Below are 22,283 nucleotides of genomic sequence, written 5' to 3' on the forward strand. Positions count from 1 at the left end.
TCCCTCAGGTTTGTGGGGCAAAACAGTCTGAAACGTTTCTTTTGCATATGTTAATTGCAAGATCTAGTATGTTATATGGTTTATAGAACTATATCAAGTAATTACATTTTAAAATTAGTACAATATTTTAGGAAAATAATCAGAAAGGGCCTGATCCAAATCCCATGGAAATCAATGGGAAAAATGTAATAGGCTTCGGATGAGCTCCTATTTTAACTTAATACTATCACTAAAATAATTCCAATTCATTATTAATTTCCCCACAGACTCCAGGAAATCATGATGCCTTTATATCTCTGGAGTTGTTTCTCATTACAACTTTTTTTTGTTTTGTTAAAGTCTTAGTTAGTTTCAAAAAGGCACACTAGCAACAACTGGATACAGAATTTACACTAAAGGTACAGCATTAAGATAGAATAATGGCATGTTTTACTGGTTGGTTAGTACAAGTCTAAGATGCATGTAGCTTTGTGCTTTCAGCTGCACATGGTGTGGATAAATGGAAAAATAAAACACAACTAGACATTTGACTTACATTTTAAAAATAGAAAATTTAGTATTTTTATTTTCTGTGGGAGATACATTTCTTCTCTGAGTCTCCTGATGGGGAGTGGGTCGTTAAAGTGAGTGCAAGTGCCCTGCCACGATGACAGGAGGGACAACAGTCCATGGTCCTTGTACAGACCAGACCATGTAAATGACTCCTCGCTTTCTCAACTGGACCCAACCAGACATGTCCACACCAATACAAAGTAACCTGCAATTAAGGGATTCTGATTTCATGGACAGTCATATTTGAACTCTTTCTAGACTGCTATAAAATTGAAGGTCATACTGTACAGTGGTCAACCTGAAGAACTTGCCTATTTTGTATTGGCTAGATAGATACAATACCTCAGTATTTCCTATACGGCAGGGGTGGCCAAACTGTGGCTTGTGAGTGGTATGTTAAAGTGTGGCTTCCGGAGCCCCCCACACTCCTCCCCCATTCTCCACCACCCAGACTTGGGGTGGAGGGAGTTCAGGACCTCTGCCTTGCAGCAAGGTGTTGAAATAGGGGCTTCTACCCAGCAGGGAGGTGGGTCTCAGGGCTTCAGCCCCGTGGAGCACGCCTGCTGGGGTTTGGGGCTTCAGAGGGGTGGGGCTGAAGCCCCAAGCCCTGGCAGGTGCCTCCCCTGGGGCAGAAGCCCCGAGCCCCAGCAGGCACGCCTGGGCTCTTGAACTTCTGAAGATTGTTGTATGTTGCTCGGAAGGACTAACGCTGCTATGGGGAATACTTGGGAAATAATGCAAATAATGAAGTAAGTATTTAGCTAAGCCAATACTGGCAAGTTCTTAAGTGTGACTACTGTATATTATTCAAATGTAATTTTTATTTAGACCTCTGACCTCAGTGTCATGGGGTATTAATATTCTTCACATACGTATTATACAGGCAAACAGACGATTTGTGTAGCTTTGCTGGAAATTAAATTAAGTGCTGGAAGTCATGGCACATGTCAGTCAAAAGCCATTGCAAATGAAAAATCTAGGCATTGAAAAGGAGCTGCTTAATAGAGAGTTAAAATACCGCAAATGGAGAGCTGTTATAATAGGCCTATTTATTTTTTAAAATATTTTCTAAATTATTATTAAATATAATCCATTTTAAATTAAACAAGTTACAGTTTGATAACTTTGGCTGGACTATGCAGACATTGCTTAGAGAAAATTCTGTGACTTCAGGATCAGAGCCAGATGTGTTAATAACTATTTTATAAATATTTACGAAGAAAAAGGCAATGGATCTACTGGAGACAAAGCCAATTGTTCGAGTGCCTGATATAGCCATTTGGACCTTTCTGAAGTCGTCATACTTTTAAAGTAGGAAAAACTTCATTATGTAATATATACCATAACATATATAATATTTCATTTTATATTTTTACATTAATGTATATTTTAAATTAATTTGATATATTAATACATATTTACAATTTACATTTTTAGAAAACTAGATATCATTTAAATTTATGTAAGCTGACAGTCCACAACTGAACTAGACAAGTGAGTTTTACATGCAAACATATTTTTGATCAGACAGCTATTTGTGGGGAAACGGGAGAAGAAATGACAGTAGCCAGCAGCATAGGAAATGGAACTCCTACTAACTTCAGCTGCTAGTTGCCACTTCCAAATTCATTAACATAGATACTGTTTTGGTGACTATAGGGGAAAGACTTTAAGATGAGTGTTTTAGACTATTCATTTGCCTTGTTTTCTCTAGTCCAAAGTCTGTAACTATAAAAATATGAGTAGAAAACATGAAAAAAGTGCAATTTAAAAAAGGAAAAGGAAATTCTGAATTTTAAAAATTGTCCTTATGCAATTAATTTGGGGGGGGGGGGGGTAAAAATAGTAACACCTTTCAGGACTGAGCCCTTCTACTAAATACCCAAATTTCCTTTGTAGTTCAATGCATAAACCCAATTCAGAAAAACTGAATTAAACTATACCTCACTCTCAAAGTCCCAAATTACACTTTAAGCCATTTCCATGGTCTTTTGGCTACTCTCGTAGTATCTATAATTCTTTGATAGGAGCGTAAAACCTTATAATCATAATTTGTATCTGTAAATTATCCTTCAATTATCTATCTAGAAATACAAAGCATACCTAATGGTCAGAAGTGGGATATTACTTGTATTCTCGCTGGTTCAAAAATGAGGGGAGGGGCTAATAACTAAAAAAAAAAAAATGCTTTCGACAGTGCCCACCATATTACACTGACAATATTGGAGCACAATATTGCTCATATAATTAGCTCAAAATTGCTTTAACAACAGTTCAATAATTGGATGAAGATGTTTACAAGTTAATATTTCAACATTAAATACTTAACACTTAACTGTAAAAGTTCTTTCTTTGATGAATGTTATAGCCGTCTTAAAACTTAATTTTCAGAAATTTGAGGTTCAAACGTTCATGCAAATTTTTACACATGCATTTGCATGCCTTTTTTGAATGTGCAGTTTACACAGCTCTACTTGTTAAATGGGCATGTGTATGAGGAGATGGACATTACAACCCACTTGCTTATATATTTGCCCAGTTTGCATGTTCAGTCGTGATAAGTGGGCATGCAAAGAAGCTACACACATTTTGGAGCATCTCAACTTTCTGAAAAATCAAGCCTTTAATTACAGTATGTGACAATCAGTCTTCATGAAGCTAACATCACGGATGAATAATTTTCAGTAATATGGTGTCCTCCATCAAAGAGGCACGGAAATGCCTATTTTATACCTACATGTTAATTTCAAAGAGTAATTGACACCTTAAAAATAAAGCAACCAGTGGAAGAGCTTTCCATTATAGGAAGTTTCACAATGCTGAACTTAGCAAACGTGAAATCTGTACAATTTATGCTCATAAAAGCACTACATACAGTTTAACTGTAGTAAGTTTTAGAAGTGGTAAGAGATACATTATTAATCACAGTATCTTAAAGTGGGGAAATAGGATACAGGAAAGTTTAGTTACAGTATTTCTTAAATGAAAAACACTTACAACTTTCATAATAGATTTTTCCCATGCTATTGATTTCTGTAACTGCTGAATGCACAGCGCTACCTGTGCAGCACTGCGAGCTTCTGACAATGCCCTTCTCCATACCCTTAGCCCTGGAGCAATATCCTCTTCAATTCTGCATTGAAATACAGAGAAATTAAGTAGGTCACATCCATGTTTGCTGATCTCTGAACGTGGAACAATCATTATCACATTGAAAGCCAAGCAATGACAAAACGTACACAGCCAATAAGTATAAGGTTTAAGCAACTAAATTTGATGTAGTGCACAGACTGTGGCTACGTGCCTCAAAGCTTAGTCACAACCAGTTAAATGTAAGATAACTTTGCAGGATTATCAACATACATAACAAAAAATATTTAAAAAGCACCATGCAGAATAACATGATCCATATGGATCACAGACATACAAGAAGATACATAGATAACAGGCAATAGAAAATAGGCTCCAATTAGCAAAGAAGCACAATAATTTTTCAAGTTAATCTCAATAACCTACCCGTCACCATCACCACTAATGGATGGTGCAGGAGCAGGGACAGTAACTGTGCCCACATTATCCAGTTTGATCTGAATGGTGGTACTTAAGGGGCTCTTCAGATACCTTCGCTCTATGTTCCGCTCCAAGTCAGCAAGCCTGGTTACAGCTATATCTAGAGGGTTGTCACTCTTCCGTTCTAGAGCACTGGTATTGCTTTCTTCTCCTCCAGCACATTCTCCATCATGCTTCTTATACAATTTAGTAAATGACTTATGTTCATAATATACCAGGTCTTCCCTCTCCGATGCAGGCTCGGGACACATCCAGCCCTATATTTAGTAGAGAGGTTTACACACATTGTTTGGTGCTGTAACTGGATTAGTGTGGGAATTATGCAGAGGTCAGCAAACTACGGCCCACGGGCCACATCTGGCCCACAGGACCCTCCTGCCCAGCCCGAGCTCCTGGCCCGGGAGGCTAACCCCCAGCCCCTCCCTTGCTGTTCCCCCTCCCCCGCAGCCTCAGCTCACCCCGCCGCTGGCGCAATGCTCTGGGCGGTGGGCTGCGGGCTCCTGGGACAGCGTCACTGCAGAGCCCGGCCTGATCCGGTGCTCTGTGCTGCGCGGCTGTAACGCCGCCAGCCACCAGTGCTCCAGGCAGCACGGTAAGGGAGCAGGGGGGTTGGATAGAGGGCAGGGGAGTTCAGGGTGGTGGTCAGGAGTGTGGATGGGATCGGGGCAGTCAGAGGGCATGGAACAGGGGGGGTTGAATGGGGGCAGGGGTTTGGGGAGCAGTCAGGAAGGAGGGGGGTTGGATGGGGCGGCAGGGGGCTGTCAGGGGACAGGGAAAAGGGGTGGGTTGGATGGGGCGGCGGGGGGCAGTCAGGGGCGGGGATTCCAGGGTCGGCCAGGGGACAGGGAGAAGGGGGGGGGTGGATGGGGCAGGGGACTCGAGGGGCCATCAGGAAACGGGGGGCTTGGATGGGACAGGAGTCCCGGGGGTGGGCCGTCAGTGGGTTAGAAGCGGGGGCGGGGGGAGGGGGAAGGAACCACACACCCCTCCCCTAATTGGCCCTCCATACAATTTCCAAAACCCGATGCGGCCCTCAGGCCAAAAAGTTTGCCCAACCCTGGAATAATGGAATTTTGTATTGTATTAACCTAAAAAAATCAGGTACTGTCTTCTGCAAATGTCAGTAGTTAATCATCAGCTTTTTACCCCATCTTTCCCAAACAACTCAGATAATTAAAATTATGAATCCCAAAATATAAGCATAATCAAACCATTAGCAGAGTGGTCTCTCAGCAATAGCATTCTCTCTCAGAGCCCTCTGGAAGCATCAAGTTCCATTAGTCTCTGGTGGCAGACCACCACAACAGATTTCTGATGCTGACAGGAAGGACCCTGCCTGGTCCCAGACCTCAAACCACAGGAGACAATGTGCAACCCATGACATGGAAATAACATCCAGCTCTCAACTCTACTCCAGCCCAAACATCAGATCCAGATTGCAGCCAGACATATGAGCTGGGCCTACAATCATCTTGCATAACGCCATGATTGTAATAGTGACCAGAAAGTCCTGAGCTTCTTTAGACTCACAATCCATGTGGTATGTAGTTCCTCATATGCATGGGATGTATTCCATTATTCCACCAAAACAAAGAAGTTGAAATGGTCTTTTATTTATTTTAAAGAACAACAACAAACCACACACGGACATACAATGGCGGCACAAAGTGCTACAGCTAAATGGCTAGGCTAGCCCATATTTATCAAATCTTTGCAGTTAAAAACAGGTCATCACCCAAAATGGCATTATTCCCACCACAATGAAAGGCATAGGGCTCTGTGTGCTATAAGGGAATATTCTGGGGGCTGCCACTCTGAGGATCGTTATCCAAAGATTTAACTGTAATAAAAATAATACTGTAATCTACTTTTCCTTTTATGTTTGAAATAGGAAGAGAAAGGGAGAAAATATTCCAGCTTCTCGGATACAAATATAGTGAAATTATATTGGATTTGTTCCATTTGTGGACTATAAAATTAATGAGAAGGCAGTTATCCCTAACAGCAAAACAACTGCAAATACTGGTTTTCAATTCTTATTACTTTAATAACAACATTTTTAAAGAGGGATTTTACTGAAAGGCAGTTTTACCTTAACTTGCAAACTAGCTGATACAACTCTCCGTTCTAGGTCTTCCACCTGGTGAAGAATAGCCAGATCCATCTCCATTGCTTGCTCTTCTACTGACCAGTTCTCCACAATGTCTCGAGTTACCTGGTTTTCCTCGTTTTCATTTATTTCAATAATTGCAACTGTATTTGGGAGTCAAAATTGTATTATTTTATTTTAATTAACATTGTAACTGATTTTTGCAAACTCAAACCTGTTACTTAAAAAAGTGTTTAATGGTCGTTATATGAACTTACTCTTAATATATCTAATGTGAACGCTTAATTTTGTATTGATCTTGTCACATATGCTTAAAGAACTGCAATATCTAGGTTGAGGGCACATTGAGTATGCACTGCAGTATGTAGTACTGTGAAGGTTCTGGGCAGGCTGAAAAGATTGGCATAACTCAGTCAAGTCCCCAGGGCAAGGGTGACCAGATAGCAACTGTGATAAAATGGGACAGGGGGTGGGGAGTAATATGCTCCTATATAAGAAAAACTCCCAAAAAACAGGACTGTCCCTATAAAAACGGGACATCTGGTCAACCTACCCAGGGCTATCTGTATTACGACAGAGCTCTCCAGAGCTACCCAGTATCAAGAGGCTACAAAGGTGTTTTAAAGACACTTTAGACCCCCTCCTCTCTGGCTGCAAGTTCTGTGTTGAAGCCAATATCCTTTTTTCATTAAAAGAAACATACTTAGTTAAGCAAACTAATTATTAGATATTGGCCTGAACCAAAAGCTCACATCTGGACAAGCCGAGCATTTGAGAAAGGTCAGTTACCTGTTCCGTAACTGGCGTTCTTCGAGATGTGTTGCTCAGGTGTATTCCACAGTAGGTGTGCGTGCTCGCCACGTGCACCAGTGCCAGAAGTTTTTCCCTTAGCAGTACCCGTAGCGGGGAGCACTGCTGCGACCTGGAGTGGCGCCTCTATATCGCGCTATAAAGGGGGCTGCGCGCTCCCCACACCCTCAGTTCCTTCTTGCCAGACAACTCCGACAGAGAGGAAGGAGGGCGGGATGTGGAATACACCTGAGCAACACATCTCGAAGAACACCAGTTACAGAACAGGTAACTGTCCTTTCTTCTTCGAGTGATTGCTCATGTGTATTCCACAGTAGGTGACTCCAAGCTATACCTGATGGAGGTGGGTAGGAGTTTAAGGGTTACCAGGGCGGAGTACCGCCCTACCAAACCCAGTGTCCTCCCGCGTTTGGGAGACGATCGCGTAGTGCGATGAAAAGGCATGGACAGAGGACCATGTAGCAGCCCTGCAGATGTCCCGAATGGGGACATGAGCCATGTAGGCAGCCGACAAGGCCTGAGCTCTCGTCGAATGAGCCTTCACTACAAGAGGCGGGGGAACCCCTGCCAGGTCGTAACACGTGCGTATGAACGAGGTGATCCAGCGGGAGATCCGCTGGGTGGAAACCTGCTGCCCCCTCATGCGCTCGGCCGATGCAATGAAAAGCTGAGGGGATTTCCGGAATGGGCTGGTTTGGTCTAGGTAAAAAGCCAGCGCTCTACGCACATCTAGCATGTGCGGGCATCGTTCCTCATTGGAGGAATGGGGCTTAGGACAGAGGACTGGGAGGAAAATGTCCTGATCAATGTGAAAAGCCGAGACTACCTTTGGCAGAAAAGCCGGGTGCGGACGGAGCTGGAAGACCGTATATGGGGGTTCAGAGATCAGGGCCCTAAGCTCCGAGACCCAGCGGCTGAGGCGATAGCCACCAGGAACGCCTAAACTGATAGTGGTCTCTCCCTACCAAGAAGTGGAGGAAGCGCCTGTGGCCCTCGAAAATATGGATATGGAAGAACGCATCCTGGAGGTCCAAGGCTGTGAACCAATCCCCCAGGTCTAGGGATGGAACAATAGAGGCCAGGGACACCATACGGAATTTGCAGCGGACCAGAAACTGGTTAAGATTCCGCAGGCCGAGGATGGGCCTGAGCCCGCCTTTCGCCTTCGGGATCAGGAAATACCGGGAGTAAAACCCTTTGCCCTGGAATTCGTGAGGTACCCTCTCCACCGCGCCCAGGGTGAGGAGGCGCATCACCTCCTGATTTAGAAGGAGGGCATGCTCCGGGTCTACGGGGACATTGCGGGACGGAGGATGGTGGGGTGGGGGTGAATCGAACTGCAGGATGTACCCCTGGGAGATGGTACTGAGGACCCACCAGTCCGATGTTATACGGGACCATTGCACTCGGAAGGCAGATAAACAGTTTCCAAAAACCAACTTTATTAACTGGGGGGCTTCCCTGGCAACAGGCCCAGTGGCCCCCCGCAAAGAGTCAAAAACGCCTCTACCCCTGCCTCTTGCCCTTCGAGGGGCCGGGGCGTGGGGCCGAACGGGACTGGCGCTGCGACCTGCACCTATGCTCCCTAGGCCTCTTAGGCGGGGGCTCATATCTGACCCTTACGGGGGGAGCCGAGGGCTGCGGCCTGGGTTTGTCCATGGCTGGCGGGACATACAGGCCGAGAGTCTGCAGGGTGGTGCAGGAGTCCTTCATCTCATGCAGACGAATGTCCGTTTGGTCCGCAAACAGGGCTTTTCTGTCAAAGGGCAGGTCCTGCAGGAGGGACTGGGATTCCACGGACAGCCCCGACAGCGAGAGCCACGATGCCCGCCGCATGGACATAGCCAACGCCATAGAACGAGCCGCTGTGTCAGCTGCATCCGACGCTGCCTGGAGCACCACTTTCGCCACAGCCGCACCTTCATCAACTAGAGCCTTGAATTCCTTCCTGTCCTTTTCTTGGAGGGAAAGCTCGAATTTCGGCAGAGACCCCCACAAGTTAAAATCATACCTGTTCAGGAGTGCTTGATGGTTTGCCACCCTGAGCTGGAAACTCAAAGAAGAATAAACTTTTTCCCCAAAAGTGTCTAGTCTCCTGGCATCTTTATCCTTGGGGGTGGGTCCAGGCTGGCTGTGTCTTTCACGGTGGTTGACGGACTCCACGACCAGTGAGTTCGGGGCAGGATGAGTGTACAAGTACTCATGCCCCTTCGTTGGCACGAAGTACTTCCGCTCTGCCTTCTTAGAAATGGGCGGCAGAGAGGCAGGGGTTTGCCTGAGCCCAACAGAAATATTGGCTACCCCTTGGTGAAGCAGCAGGGCCACACGGCCTGGCCACACAGCCCGGTGCCAAGGAGGACAGGACATTAAACAAAGTGTCCAACGGCTCCTCCGTCTCCTCAGCCTGGAGCTGGAGATTTGCGGCTACATGTCGGAGAAGCTCTTGATGAGCCTTAAATTCCTCCTGAGAAGGAGGAGGCGGTGCTGCTATGGACTCGTCGGGCACCAACAAGACGACTGGTACCGCCCCTAGGGTGTCGGGTGGTACCGTCGGGTCACATTCCGCATCTGGGTCCGGGCACGGTGCCGGTGATTCGGTACCCGAGGACTGCTCTCGGTGCCGAGACAGGGACGCCGAGTGGACCTGGGACACCCCAGCCACTGAATGGGGCCTCGCCAGTGCGGGCGCTTGGGGCCACGGTGCCCACTGGCACCACTGTCCTTGCCAGGACACCCCTTGCCACTGAGCCGTCTGAGGTCCTAGCAGAGCTGCTTGCTCTTGAGGGACAATGCGGCCCGGGGAGGGACGGCTGGGGCCCGAGGCCGAAGTTACCGAGGAGCGCACGGTGTCGTACGAGCGGCTGGACCGATCACAGCCATGTCGGCGCCGAACGCGGGATTTGGACCTCGACCACGAGGCGATGTACACGTCGGAGGAGCTATGTCTGGAATCCCTTCGGCGACCATGGCTATGACGCCTCGGTGCCGGTGCAGGTCGGGATGCACTCCGAGTATGGCGCGCACCATGGTATGAGTGGCGATGCTGATGGCGTCGAGACCAGCTATCACTCCGAGTGGAAGAGGAGCATCGACGCTTTCTGTCCCGGCGCCTGCGACCCCTCTGGGCAGAGGAAGACTCCGTAGACTCGCTCTCAGGCGACCCAGTCAACGGAGTGGAGATCTGCCGCGGGCTATGGAAAGGCCCCGCAGATCGAGCCAGGACCTCAACCTCTGACCTGGCAGGGGAGGGCTGGTGAGCGCCCAGCGGCGGCTTCCTTTGGGACCGGGGGCCCGACTCGGCCGGCACGCCCGGCACCAGCAGGACGAGGATATCACACGTTGCCTGAGCTGCCTCCGGCGTCGATGGCATCCTCACCGCCGGAGAGGCATGCGCGGATGGTGCCAGACTATTCCGCTCAACCTGAGTCGGAGGTCTGGGTTCCCAGGGGGATCGTGGGCTGCCCAACTCGGGTCCAGCCTCACCCCTGTCCTTGTCTCGGCATTGCTGGGTCTTGCCTTGTTTCTTAGCGGGGGAGTGGTGCCAACTGATGGATGGGACTTCGCTCTGTACCAAGGACGCAGTGCCCGGCGCGCCAGTGCCGGGGCCAATGCCGACTCCATAAGCAGGGCCCAGAGTCGGATATCTCATTCGCGCTTAGTCTGGCGCTTGAATGACTTACAGATTTTGCAGCGCTCACTTATGTGAGCCTCGACCAGACAGCGAAGACACGGAATGTGGATCGCTTCTGGGCATGGAATTGCGACAGGAGTTGCACGACTTGAAGCCTGGGGCTCGGGGCATGCCCCGAGCCAGGCCACTACCTATAGAAAACTATTTACGGTAGAAGATCGTACTACTAAGGATAGACGCTACAGCAATGCTGGAGCACAAAGTTCCAACTACCTTCACTGGTGGCAAGAAGGATCTGAGGGTGGGGAGAGCGCGGAGCCCCCTTTATAGCGCGATATAGAGGCACCACTCCAGGGGTCGCAGTGGGGCTCCCCCACTACGGGTATTGCTAAGGGAAGAACTTCCAGCACCGGTGCACGTGGCGAGCACGCACACCTACTGTGGAATACACATGAGCAATCACTCGAAGAAGAACCTCTAATCTGGATCCAAATGTACCTCAGATTCATCTCTACTTGTTATCCTTATGCCAATCAAACATTCATATCAGTTACATACCATCTTTGTTCTTGATGCAGGCCAAAGTAATGTAATCCATGTGTTTCTGTATTTGCTTCTGTAAGGCCTTCTCTCTTATTCCCCTGAGATGTAGTACTTTAAGCAAAGCTTTTAGGTCCTCTGGATCAATAATTCTCCACCAGCCAAATTGCATTTCTGAATCAAGACAAGTTTGTAAATCTTTTACAAGCATTTTAACATGAAGCACTATTACGATCAGATTTATTTCAAGAAATCATGCAAACAAATGTTCTGATAGTCCGGCAGCATTAGAGGAACTCAACATTTAGACAGTTCTGGCATATTACTGCATTATGCTTACCTTCTGGTATGGGTTTTGGGCTAGGATAATCTACTGGCTTGGCTACTTCAACTCCTGTAGAGGGAGCAGAAGCTGTTTTTTCAGTTTGTGGTACCGGTGATTCACTTTTACTTGTAGGAACATTGGGCGTCAAAAATGAATTACCATTTCCGTCTGACAATCCTAACCCTGATCCAACACTAGGTAAGGGAGATGAGAATGGAAGGTTTGAAGTAAGAACTCCTGTAGGCCATCCACAAAATTGAAGTCCCATTATAGGTAATCCAGTCTTCATCTGCTGTATTAAAAATATTTTTAAAAGATTACTATTAATTCTATTGCTAGTGTGGAGCTCCCAGAAACCTGGATTAGGATTAGTCAACCCTTGTGCTACGCATAATAAAACACAAAAGAGGCCTTGATCCCTGCCTTGAGTTTAAAAAGCTAAGATGCCAAATCACACAAACAGCTAGTAACCCTATATGGTGAATGTTTAAAAAACTGTTGCTTCTGATGACCACATTTCTGAAAATTGCTATTTGTAGTTGTCTTTTTTTCATTGAATTGCCAACTACCAATTGCCAACTTCTTTATACAAATACTAATGATTTGAAACAGTACACACAAAAACACACAAATTGTTAATTTAAACGTCCCTGTTTGCCTACTAATCTACCAATCTAAGTCTTTTTTGCAAATAGTACTCGGCAACATAAAAAACATTTCTAAGAATGAGCTACATTTTACAATAGTTTTTAAAAAAATACAAGGAACAAAGGTACAATTTCAATGGTATGATCAGCTCTTAGAGGGAATTTTGCCTGAGTAAGGACTGCTAGATCAGACACCTTAGATCGTAACTAAGTACCAACCTGAAGTGATGATAATGCAAAAGGACTTATTCCCATAGGACTCTGAACAGAGGTAGAAGTGATATGAGGAGATGGGACTGGTGAAGGTGATTTTGAGGGAGGATTTGAATGCAGAGCTAGCGAAGAAGAACCAGCTGGTGTATCTGAATGAGTAACTGATGCATCATCACATGGTAGTCTTGGTAAAAGGCTGAACCACTGTCTGCTCTTTTCTGTAAGAGTCTTTAACAACTGGTCATTTGGAATTAATGGAGAATTGTAAAACTTCCCTGGCCCACTTGCAATGGGATTAAAAAGATTATTAGAATCTGACTTTTCAGAGCTGCTTTGTGATATGGGCTGAAGGCTGCAGAGAGAGTTTTTAGAGTTATTTTGATAAGATAATGTGCACCCATTTGCTGCACTGCCATTGGGTTTTTGTGACATAATGTCAGATTCAGGAGGCATCTTTGCTACCTCCAACAGTTTGCTTAGCTTTGAAAAAGAGCCAGGCTTCTGTAGAAACAAATTAGTGTTATCCTTTTCCTTAAGCTCTTCTTTCTGCTCACAGTGACTTGTATTTATACAGTTTACTTTTTCCTCTGAGGTCTCAAACATCTCTTCTTTGATGTGTATACTTTCTGCTTTTTTTAACTTCTCTTTTTCTTTTGCAATTTCTTCTAGACCTGCAAAATTGAAAAAAATACGTAAACTTTAAATATCACAGGAGAACCATCTAACAAACCATTCCTGTAATCAGGTTTTATATAAAGAATAACTTCATCAGTCACTTCCATGTGCTCTAGACCACCATGTACACTATGAAATTGCCTTCAAGCTCTGAAAAATATTTTGTAAAAGGACACACAACACTCAAATACACTTTACACTGTACCTCCATGTGGACGAAATTTCACAGCCAACTCAAAACAGTTTGGAAAGAGGTTTATAACAAAAATCGTCATAGACCCTTCTCATAGTGTTGTAAATTGAATTGTGTTTTTTCCCTCTCACCAAATCTAAAACAGATTTAAACTTTGCTATGTATCAGAGATGAAAAACTGGACCTACTGAAATCAGTAAAAATTCCTATTGAGTTCAACAAAGCCAGGATTTTGCCCCAGAAATTGCTAAGAGATTCACTTAACTTGCATACTGAACACCAATGAAATTCTGGAGGAGTTTGTCAGTTCTAATTTCTCTGGAAGGGACAAAATTTTTATAGCTTTGTGCTTGTAAAAGTTACCATTGACTACAGAATTACCAAAAAGTTTCATGTTCACACCAAGAGAGAAGGATATTTTCTTTTAAATTTATAGACTATTTCCATAAACTCTCAGCCCTCCAGTTGGGGGAGAAATAAGAATGAAACCCCCCCCCCCCCCCCAAAAAATCTATTTCACAGATTGGATGTCTCCCAAAGATAGAAATAGGACATTAAAATTCACAATCCACCCAATTAATTTTTTAATTAAGAGAAAGCAGGAAATTTAATTACCAAATACTAGAGGCTAATTTTACCTGTTTTACTCATTATCTGAAATAAATTATTTGAAGAACCTACACAATATAATGATTGGGATCTACAGATAGCTAAGTAGATAGGTGGATAGAATAGTTTAAATAGCTAATCAATTTACAATACAAAATGCTAAGGTTCAGAGTCTATGTCAGCTCGAATATCTTTGAGGTGGGGAAGGACCAGTTTTATAAATGGGGAAAAAATTGTTCTGTTCTCCCTTCTCTCCCATTCTCCAGTCAATCCTCTGTCTTCCTCTGCCCTTATTAACATATGTCAACAAGTATTAATAAGAATCTTCAAAAAGAACAAAAGAGGGGGAAATGGCACCGAACAGGGAGGAAAGAGAAGGGAAAGCACTCAGCATGGCAGCCATTTGTTTGCTTAGTTTCTGCATCAGTTAGTGCAGCTGCATAATTACAGATAAACAGGGCCCCTATTTATCTATCGTCTATGGCTGGTAACACCTGCAGGGGTTATTTGCACATTCTGCAAAACCAGAATAATTTCAACAAGGAAAAAAGCACAATTGCAAGGAAAATGTACTGCTATAATTTTGCATCTCTCTTTCTGAATTTTTAATGCACCCACCACTCTAGTAATGTATCTGAGTACCAACAATGTTGAATTTACCAAGAGATCCAAAATGGGCCTGACAGGAAGAAACAATTTAGGGAACTGTGCAGGTAAAAGCAGTAGAGGGAGGTATTTCTGATAACTGGACAGATGGCTTAGTGTTTTATGCATCAAGTTTCCAGTTACCTACACCCAGGAACCATAGGTTTCAAAACTCAGCAGGGCCAACTCAGACTTTCATCCTTCCGAGGTAATAAACTGACTACTATGCAATTTACTGAAAAGGGGATGAAGTGGGCAAGGAGACATCTTGCAGCTGAGATCTTAAAAAAGAAGTACCATTGATCTGCATGGACCTTAACAATCCTTCTAGACTAATTTATAAGAATATGGGTCTGTCCTGGTGTTTTTGGCCAAAATTTCTGTGCACTGTTTCATTAGCACCTCCAAAGAGGTAGCCACAAGTACTCCTGTTCTTTCTGCGGATACAGACTAACATGGCTGCTACTTTGAAATTAGTTCAGTGGTTCTCTATGCATATAGTTTGTCAAGCTCTTTAGGATTCTCTAGGCTAAAATACACTATGTGAAATATTATTACAGTACAATAGATAAGACTTTGGAAAATAGGAAAAGGAACACAAGCACTACAGCATTTGATAGTCAACTTCTATTTCCATACAACTTTTGGTGTTTTCACAGCAGTTTCTAATTCAGAGCATAATATAATCAGGGGATGGTGAAAGAGAGGCCCTACAGAGCACACACAATATTAGCAAGCTACTTTTGGGATCATGATTAGGTTTAGGTGAGACTTTGTGATTCAGGTTTGAGGTCAAATCAGGGCTCAGGTTTCACTTAGACAGTACTGAAATCTTTGGGGATGTGTGTGAGAGATACCTAGAATGCATCTTCTGAGGAGTTCTTCGAGAGATTTTTGCAATCTTGGGCCAAAATCTTGTGAAAATGGCGGATTTTGGCTGCAACCAAACCAGAACTGAAAAATGGATCTGTTCTGGAACCAAAATCATGGGTTGGGTCTATATCCAGGAATTCTAATGAGTGAATTCTAAAATTGACATGCATCTAGACTTGAGGTTAATTTAAAAAAAAAAAAGTTTGTAGAATTGGTATATATTAACTATCAAAATCAGCAAACTCCATTTACATTTTAACAAAATAGACTTTAATGTCTCCTGGAGGGAAATTCAAGTCACTCAGAAAAAAAGAGGAGCATAAAACCATATTATGGGTTAATAAAGAAATTATTGTTTTAGCAGAGAACTGAAAAGAGAGTATCTTATTCTATAACAATCATGTTCCATTTTATTTCACAGCATATATGTAATCTCTAAACACAAAACATTCTGAATATCTGCATAAATCCTGGGAGAATTAAAATAGACAAAAATAAATGCTTCTTCATACATTCTGTGGTCAACCTGCAGAATTCATTGCCAAGGAAAATATAGAGAAATAGTTTAGCAACTGTCAAGGCTGATTCCCCACACTAAGGTGTGGGCCCCCAAGGATTCTAAAAATTAATACTGGCCACTCCAGGCTGGTATTAAACTCCCAAGGTCACAGCTCCTCTCTGACCTTGGATGGGTAGATTCTGCCACCACCCAAATGCAAAAAACCCTTTGGAATCCAGAAAGGCGCACTTGGGAATTCCTTCCTGTGGGGTACCCTCAAGCCCTTTCACACCCCCACCAGGGAAGAGCTGAGAAAGAAAAACACAGAAAGCAGCTGTTGCCACCAGCTAACTAAAAACATGTGCATAAACCTCTTAAGACACAAAAATCCAAATCCTGTTCTTAAAAAAAGGTAAATTTTATTAAAAACAAAAAGAAAGAAAATACATCTGAAAACTCAGGCGATTGCTAGATTTTTAAAAGAGCAATTCCAAAAATTAAGCACCCAAAATAGTTTCTGGGGGTTCAGCTTAAAGGTTACAAGCAACAAAAGCATCTGGGGTTAGCACAGAGGAATTCACAAGCCATAAAAAATAAACAAAATAAACCTAATTGCATCTTTCTACACATTTTCTGATCTACTTACATATTATCTGGGTTCCAAATAAACAATTCTAGGTCTGACTTTGATGATTTTCATACCTGGCCTTCAGCTTCTCACAGCGTAACTGCTGCCCTGTTCCCCTCTTCTCCAGAGAGCAACAACAGACATACAGACAAAGGGAAGTTTTTCCCCAATTTTAAACAGTTCTAGCCCTCCCATTGGCTCTTTTGGTCAGGTGCCCACTCCCTTCTTTTTATCTATGGGCTTTTTTAACCCTTTATAGGTAAAGCAAGAAGAGAACAGCTACCAAGAGGTATTTTATAGCTAACTGGCTGGCTGGGTGTCCATAAAAGGAAGCTCCCCCCATCCCCCTTCATTTATCACAGCAACATTAAAGGATTTCATATGCAGCTACACTAGCTAAATCAAAAATTAACATAAGGATATTAATTCTCTGTTTCAAGGGATAAATTAACCAACTAAAAATCAGAAAAACTCCCCTTAGCTTCATCAAACAGCACTGCACAAATAACGAGGGCTATCACGGGTTAGTTTTCAGCCTTCTCCTGAAGGTAACAGGCCATTTTTGGAGACACAGATAACAGACTAGATGCACAGGCAGTATACTTTTGTATGGCAATTTCTACGATTACTCCTTTATGGTACTTACCTTCACCACTTTCCATGCCTTCCACAAAAATACCCCCACACTGGGGTAGAATCCAATACCGGCGTCTGTAACGATCCTGACCAAACATCATTGACCGTAAAGAGTGAGAGGCTTCAAATAACTTCCTTCTGTATTGGCTTTGTTGCTGTTTAAAAAAAAAAGGGGGGGGGGGGAGAAGAAGGATTATAATTCAGTGGGGGAAAAAAATCAGTTGATACAGTATAAAATATCTGTTCGGGCAAGGCTAAATGACAGCTCAGTGGCCACATGAGCATACTGTTTTCCAGACACTTTACTTGGGATATTTCACATAACTGTTTTATCTAAAAAGCCAAATTGTATTTAAATAATCAGCTCGGGCACTCTTTGATATATCCTAAATTTATCAGCTTCACTGTAAGGATGCATTCTGCAGTAGTATGTTCTGTATTTTAATACCAACATTCAGAGAACAATAGAATCCATGATTTCATTGCACTGGAACAGCCAAAATCCTATCAATTATGCAATATAGTAAATGGTGTTCAGAGTGCTGAAGCTACCCAGCACAGCGTGAGATTCTGTGGCTTCTGATGAGAAACTAATGAATATTTCAATTGGCTTAGATAAATGAGTTCAGTAATATCTGAGCATAAAGCCTGTATTCAAACACAGAAAGTACTCTTTGGGAGGAGTGGAGGAATCTAACAGGAATTTCAGTTAGTCTACCCACTCCTTCCTCCACTAAACTGGCACTCTTGGAAGCAGTGTAGAATTCCCAGAACTGGGTGTTTATTGCAGCTGGGAGCAGTAGACAAACCAATCACAAAGCCTGAAAGGATGAACTCTCTTTAAATAAATAAAATAGGTATGCTATAGTATCCAAATTCGTCAAATTTCCCCCATTCTATTCTCCTTATCTACTAACCTGTTTCCCTGCCTATACCGACTGCCATTATCTAAACACCTGATTCTACTGTGCTACTCAAAAACGTATGCAACTCTTCAGAAACTGAATAAGCAACTATTCATGTCTATGCCGTTTTTGGCCATACTCTAGGCACCTGGCTATTTTAGAATTCAGGAATGGTCTTCACCATTACAAGGTTCAGAACAAATTTGACTTGTCTTCCTTACCAAAAAGTAGCCTATAAATCCTACAAATTTATAGAGGGACTGATATTGTGGAGGTTTCTTGCAAATTTCTTTGTGCTATTATCTTAAGTATATGTCACCTCTAGTCTATTCTTCTTTGTTTTTATCTTTCCTTTCCCTACAACATCACAGTGCTTTTAATACCCCATAGTATTTCTATGGCCAATGGCAGCGCTCACTCCAGAAATCCTATAGAAGTATATTCACATTTAACCGTAATTATATTACCTCCATCCTCTGGAAAACATAAAGCTATTAATACTAGAGCTCACCCTTTAACTGGTGGTGACAAGTGCACTTAGCACCCAATGTGCTTAATTTAAAAGCAAAGACCCGAGTTAACTGGTCTCCCCTCTACAATGCCTGGGAACTAGGTTCTGAAGGTCAACCAACAGCAAGAGAGAGCAGGTAATTACAGATCACAATTGAAAGGGAAAACCACATACAGGACATTTCAGGAGAGCGGGTCTCTTTGTATTAATTTAGATGGAATATATGGGCTAAAGTTGTTAACGTGACCCTGACTGTCCAACATTAAGCACTTTTAAATAAGGTTCGGGTTTCGTCCTGCTTAGTACATGGCAATCACACGATTAAAAATACTTTTAACCTTTCATTAAAGATACAGAAAATAAGGGAAAACAGTTACAGCATTTGAAATGTAAAGCATTAAATAAGACTTTCATTTTAACAACATCCCTTGTTCTCTCTCTCTCTTTAGCTGAACAGAGTTTTCAGAAAGAAAAAACAGTCTTTTAAATGGTATCAAGGAGGGTAACAACTGTCCTTTGGGGGAAAAGAGACATTAGTTAGCTGAGATGGGCTGGGGCTGTTACTGTTGCTGTTGTTGAAGTCCAATCCCATTTCCTCAGACAACAAACACGCAAAAGGAGAGAGAACAGAACAGCAAAGACAGAAAATGCACCTTCTGTCTCTGGTGTTGACTTTCACTTGCAATCTCACTACTGGAAAAACAGCCATGGCACACGGTCTTATGAGCCACTCTGAGACCTGGCAAACTTGTACAACCATTGGCCTATTTTGGTACTGCTTTTAGTTGCCACTTTCTGGTCACAAGCTTACAGCAGTGTTGCAAAATATACAGTCTTGGCTGGCTAAGCCAGACTCTTATTAAAAAAGAGGCAAAAGGAGACAGGAAAGAAAAGAAATAAGGTGGGGAAGGAAAAGAACACACAGGGGCTGGGTGGAGGTGGCAAAGTCACACATCCCAGCTGGTGTTTGGGATTTAGCTGGAGCTGGCAGAGGTAGTGATGTCATCTGGGTAGGTCTCTCTGTCCTAGTCTGGCCAGGACATCTCTCAGGATCAAGATGATGAAGGCCTGGGGGTCCCACAATATGGTGGGGGTGGCAGCCATGATGGTGAAGCTCGCTCCAATGGCCAATTTTTCTCCTTAAAGTCTCTTTCTCTCCAGAAATGGAGTGGTGGGTACAATAGCCTGTCGCCTCATTATTTTGTCCACACCATTGCACCTAAATTTCCAACACACCAACACTCTTGTTCCCTGATCTCTGATTCCAAACTTTTCTTGTTTAGCAAGCATTATTTTACCACAGTCCTTGAGTTGTATCAGTAGGCCTTTTTGTTTCCACTAATTCTGTCTTGCATTGGCAACTTTTTCTATCAACATTTGTAGTTATAGGTTATTGTGATACTTTATGAACTTCTACGCAGTTTTCACAGTTGAGATCACAATTAGGGTAAATTTGTAGGTCCAAGTATCACAAAAGACCCCACTATCAAGCACTCACCAAGGACCGAGAAAAAAGACACCTAACGAAGGGTGGCTGGTAAACTGATATCCTGTGAGAGTGAAAGTAAAAACATCAGCAGTAGGTAAGTTGGGAGCTGATTAACTGGAAGTAAAAGCACTAGTTAGAAGGTTAGGGAGTTGAGGAAATATGCGAGGGTTGGGGATCAACCACAAGTGCATGGAGAATGGGAGGAAAAGCAACAATGGGAAGATGAGCTGGGATCTGTGTCTCCTTCTGACCTGTGAAAGAAACCCATGCAGAGAAAGCGCTAGAGGCAGAAAAAACAGATAAGACAGACACTAAAATTGATGGAAATCTCTTACCTTGGTGAGTTTTTCAATCTGTTTCTCTAATTCTTCAACACTTGCTGCCTGGTCCCCATCATCCTACACCCAATAAATACATGATAGTTTATTTCAGGATAATGTAATGCCACTACATCCTACTAATGCTACAGTACAAGAGCTTCATGTAACAAATATGTCATGTCGAATCTGTGGGACAAATTCTTCCCTAAGACATGGATGCATGGGGGAGGGAAGGAGGGAGCTGTGTGCAGACGTTGGAACTATTTTTTTGTGTAACATATGTGACTATGCCAAATATATCTTTACTTCTACAAAAGTATTATAAATCTTCCTTCCCCAGATGTACATGTATGGGGAGAGTTGGTGGACAGTTGATTTTGTTAAGACTTTGTCCTTTTACAGGAAAAAAATAATTCACCTTGCAAGTACACACTTAAAACTATAATTTGGTTTATTAGGTTTCATAAAGTTGTGTGTTCTTTTACATTCATTTTTGAGTGTTTTTCTCACATTAAATAATGGAATAATGTCAGAATCTGATCAATATTTGGAGAGAGAGAATTTGGAGTCTTCTTTCAATAGTCACAAGAAAATGCAAAGCCACTTTAAATGACAAAAATGTGTATGGGAAATACTAGTATTACTATTATTGATTTTTAAAGAGATACTTCTATCATTGAAAACTGTAAGCTTTAAATTCTTCTTGATGAAATTACAGCTAGAAATAAGGATAATTTCCATAAGAATTGTAATTCAATTCAGTGAGCCCTTGGCGAACTATAGTACGGTTCTAAGAGAGTTCTATAACTTTCCTGGGAAGTCTCAATTACCCCTCACCCTGAAGCAGAAGATAGTAGCCTCCCCTATGTGATTCTTTGTGCAAACAGCTGAAATTATACCTCATATACTTTAAAGGTGAACTGAAAAGCAAAAATGAAACTAGAGTTAAACCCAGAAATTTGTTAAATTCCAACAATAACCATGATGGGGTGGTATGAGGAAGGGAGGCATTCCACACAGAAATAAGATTTCATTAACCTTTACAAAATCATTTGAACCTTTTGTGAAATTCTTTTTGTACTTCTTGACTCACAAATGCAGCATTGTGAAACATCACACATAACGTGGGTTGCAATGGGACTTTCTGGGATATCTTAAGTGAACCAGAAAGCACCAAGACTTTTTCACACAGTTAAAAATAATTAGAAAAGGTTAGTTAAAGGTATTGAATGTCCCCCACTCCTGGTACCCATCCTGGTCACTATGGTATTTAGGGAAAACTCTCAAATTTCATCTTTGCATTTAATGACATCAGAAGTCTGTAGAATTGATTGATATGGCTGTGAGTTAAAGAAGACACACAGGTCCATGGAGTCTTCCAATCTTCACAGATAAGACTTTATGAAGTAAGTCTTCCTGCTTAAACATTATTGTCTACTGTCCTTTTTTTGCACGTTATCCGTATTTTGTATTTTCAAGGGGATTGCATTTCTAAAGGTTCACTCTTTTTGCTTACAGGACCATTCACACACAAAGATTTTCTGGCAGTATCTCCTATATTCACTCACAAGGACAGAAAGACAGTAGGAAGGGATTACTGTAATTCCATACAGAATCCAGAATGGTGGCCAGAAGGAGAGTTCCTACAGCTGATGTTTAGTTTTTAATCAAAGGTATCTGTATGGATTTGAGTGTAACCACTAGTTTGCATATCAAGCACTGTGCAAACATTAATCATTCTCACAACACAATTGTGAGGTACTGTAGGTAAAGAAATATGACTACCTTATTTTACAGATTGGTAAAATGACAGAAAGAAAGGTGATGTGACTTGCTGGAGGCCATATAGCAAACTAGAGCAAAAGACAGGATTCAAATTTAGCATTTTTGTGACTCCTTTCC

General features: G+C 42.8%; 1 protein-coding gene across 50 annotated transcripts in view; it reads right to left on the reverse strand.

Annotated features, from left to right (window-relative positions):
- The window catches only part of BAZ2B (bromodomain adjacent to zinc finger domain 2B), a 331,037-nt gene that overhangs the window by 19,358 nt on the left and 289,396 nt on the right, over positions 1 to 22,283 (reverse strand). For 40 of the 50 annotated variants that reach the window (XM_065560644.1, XM_065560641.1, XM_065560635.1 and 37 more), the window contains 8 exons: positions 20,397 to 20,459; positions 17,167 to 17,311; positions 12,405 to 13,069; positions 11,554 to 11,830; positions 11,232 to 11,387; positions 6,215 to 6,375; positions 4,069 to 4,379; positions 3,550 to 3,685 (listed from right to left, as the gene is read on the reverse strand). In XM_065560644.1, the coding sequence (XP_065416716.1) occupies positions 3,550 to 3,685; positions 4,069 to 4,379; positions 6,215 to 6,375; positions 11,232 to 11,387; positions 11,554 to 11,830; positions 12,405 to 13,069; positions 17,167 to 17,311; positions 20,397 to 20,459 (1,914 nt within the window). The remainder of the gene's footprint in view (positions 1 to 3,549; positions 3,686 to 4,068; positions 4,380 to 6,214; positions 6,376 to 11,231; positions 11,388 to 11,553; positions 11,831 to 12,404; positions 13,070 to 17,166; positions 17,312 to 20,396; positions 20,460 to 22,283) is intronic. The other 10 variants (XM_065560655.1, XM_065560649.1, XM_065560633.1 and 7 more) reach the window with 5 other exon arrangements.

Source organism: Chrysemys picta, chromosome 11, assembly GCF_011386835.1.
Source record: "Chrysemys picta bellii isolate R12L10 chromosome 11, ASM1138683v2, whole genome shotgun sequence".
Classification (NCBI taxonomy): domain Eukaryota; kingdom Metazoa; phylum Chordata; order Testudines; family Emydidae; genus Chrysemys; species Chrysemys picta.